Source organism: Helobdella robusta (assembly GCF_000326865.2).
Source record: "Helobdella robusta unplaced genomic scaffold HELROscaffold_27, whole genome shotgun sequence".
Lineage (NCBI taxonomy): Eukaryota > Metazoa > Annelida > Clitellata > Rhynchobdellida > Glossiphoniidae > Helobdella > Helobdella robusta.
Window position 1 is genome coordinate 2,028,456 of NW_008704392.1, and position 2,585 is coordinate 2,031,040.

The window sequence follows — 2,585 nt, forward strand, 5'->3', positions numbered from 1 at the left end:
AATTTTTTGTGGTTTCGCTATTTATAGAACAGTTATTTATACTTTATATGTGTGTGTATATATATATGTGTGTGTGTGTGTGTGTGTGTGTGTGTGTGTGTGTGTGTGTGTGTGTGTGTGTGTGTGTGTTTGTCTAAGTATAATTTTTTTTCGAACGAAAAATTCATATTTGTAATGTGATATTAATTAATTATTGCTTTTTTTTCTCATTACATTTATATATATATATATATATATATATATATATATATATATATATATATATAGTTTTATCAGCGTTATTATTATTAATATTACTATCGTTATTGTAACAATTATTATTATTATTATTTATTCGAACTTTATAGATTTTAAAAACTGAAATGACATTGTTGTTAGCCGTGCATTTGTGCATTATTATCCATGATAATAATATCCACGCATAACGAACAAAGTATACATTAGGATTAAATTTCATGTTCGTTTTTTTAATTTATTTACCACTGATTTTTAGCTCGTTACTGTTTATTTTCTGTAAACGTTTAGATTGAATGATGATGATGAAACACCAATAAAACACTTTATTTGGTCTTTTTTTAGCCATTTTTTCACAAATTTCCACAAATATCTCTCTCTCTCTCTCTCATCTCTCTCTCTATTCGGTCGTTGTGATTTTTATAATTTAGAAACTTAACCTTTTAGGGATCATTCATTCGTTCACTCGCTCATTCGTTCATTCACTCACTCATTCTTCTTTTTGATTATTTAGGAACAAAATTCACGTTTTCACTGAGTTGTTGTTCCATACATGCGAAGTAGAGAGCCATATTAAATTATTTTTCCGGCTGGACTAAATTATTTTCCCGGCTAGACATCGTCAAACAAACCAGTAAATGAACTAGCAAGCGGACAAGAGGACAAGAAGCAAACATCGATCGATCGATCGATTGATTGTTGTTTTGAAGGATGAACAGTACCTTCACCTGTTTTCGATATTACATTTTTGTGTTAGCCACCAAATTAAGGGCTGCAAAATTTCGTTTTTTTTCGTTCGCTGAATGGCCAGTGTTTTACACCACGTTCATAGCTTATATTTATAAATTGGGCTTAGATTTAGGTGTTATTTTAAAGTTTAAGTATAACTACTCGGCAAAGATTTTATTTCTGGTTTGTGGATTGTTCTCATTCAAAAATCACTAGTGGCGTTAACGTTATTTCTGGCCCAGTGCAACCTATTTTTAAACTCGTCATTGTTTAAAAAGTTATTCGAGTATGGTTATTTGGTGATGTAACTCTGAAGATTTGTAACTTGCTGACGATATTTATTTTTTTTTATAATAGCAAATAAATTAACTATAAGACAAATGAACTAACGTATTGTGGTAGTGAGGAGAGAGAGGCGAAGCTGCAGTGCGTGCTATTGCGTGATCAGAATCCATCCATCTACTCATCTCTTGGGAGATCTGATATGTGCAAGATTTTAAAGTTTCAATTGAAAAATGCCGACATTAAGGTTTGAAATTAAATGAGAATACAAATAATACATTATGAATTTCATTATTAAGCATATAGAATATGGTTTTAACAGCTGTTAGCAATTGTTTTAGATATTGTGGTATATTGAACCTTTCAAGAGTAAAAAGTTATTAATTGATTACAATATTTAAACACGTAAAATAATTAAAAAGATGAAACTTAAACCTATTCTTTAAAATCAATTTAAAATCATCATTATTATATAAGACTTTGGCTGTCCATTGCTAATGAACTTGATGCTTTTAGTTATTCGCAAATAAATTACAGAATTAATGAAATAATAATAATAAATTCGTGTTGTTACTAATTAATTCAATTATTGATATAAATATTTATTTAATTATTTTACTTATAATTGGCCGAAAATTATTCACTATTTCATTTATTTAATTTGTAAACATGTTCAGTGAAGTCAGAAGTGTTATGTTACCCAAACAGTTGTTTTGTAATTTTTAGATTAGGTTCCTAATTAATCTTTCTTGCCTTTTAATTATTAAATTAATCTTAATTTATTTAATTAATAATATTACTTAGTTAATTAGTTAGTTGTTTAATAAGTTAGGGGATTAATTCAGTTAAGTTAAGAATATTTCCTAATATCTCTGACTCAACAAAAAAATTAATGTCATTTGATTATCATTATAATATAAAATAAAGATTAATTATTAAAAAATTGAAGAAAAAAAATTATAGTTAAATTGGAAAAAAAACAAAAAAGGAATAAAAAATAGGCCACGATGGATGATTACAAATACTTATTTAAGGTAGTCCTAATAGGAAATGCCAGTGTAGGCAAGACTTGCTTAGTTAGAAGATTCACACAAGTATTCTACTTTTTTCTAATATTTTTTAAAATCTTTTTTTAACTCAATATACATTTTAATAATTATAAATTTACAATTATTTAAATATTATTATTTAATATTATATACATATAATTGTAATATTACAAGTTATAGTTATCAATAACTATATATATATATATATATATTTTTACAATATTCTATAAATTCTACCGGAATGTTTGGCGTTAATATGTTTGTAGTTCGTTTTTTCGATTTTTCTCACTA

The 2,585-nt window shown here is 26.3% G+C and overlaps 1 protein-coding gene across 1 annotated transcript in view; it reads left to right on the top strand.

The window, feature by feature from the left end:
• Positions 1–2,252: 2,252 nt before the first annotated feature.
• HELRODRAFT_80453 (hypothetical protein) overlaps positions 2,253–2,585 on the top strand; it is a gene marked incomplete at both ends in the record, with an annotated part of 2,712 nt that continues 2,379 nt past the window's right edge. Inside the window, one exon of the mRNA XM_009020356.1 lies at positions 2,253–2,339. Within this exon, the coding sequence (XP_009018604.1) occupies positions 2,253–2,339 (87 nt within the window). The remainder of the gene's footprint in view (positions 2,340–2,585) is intronic.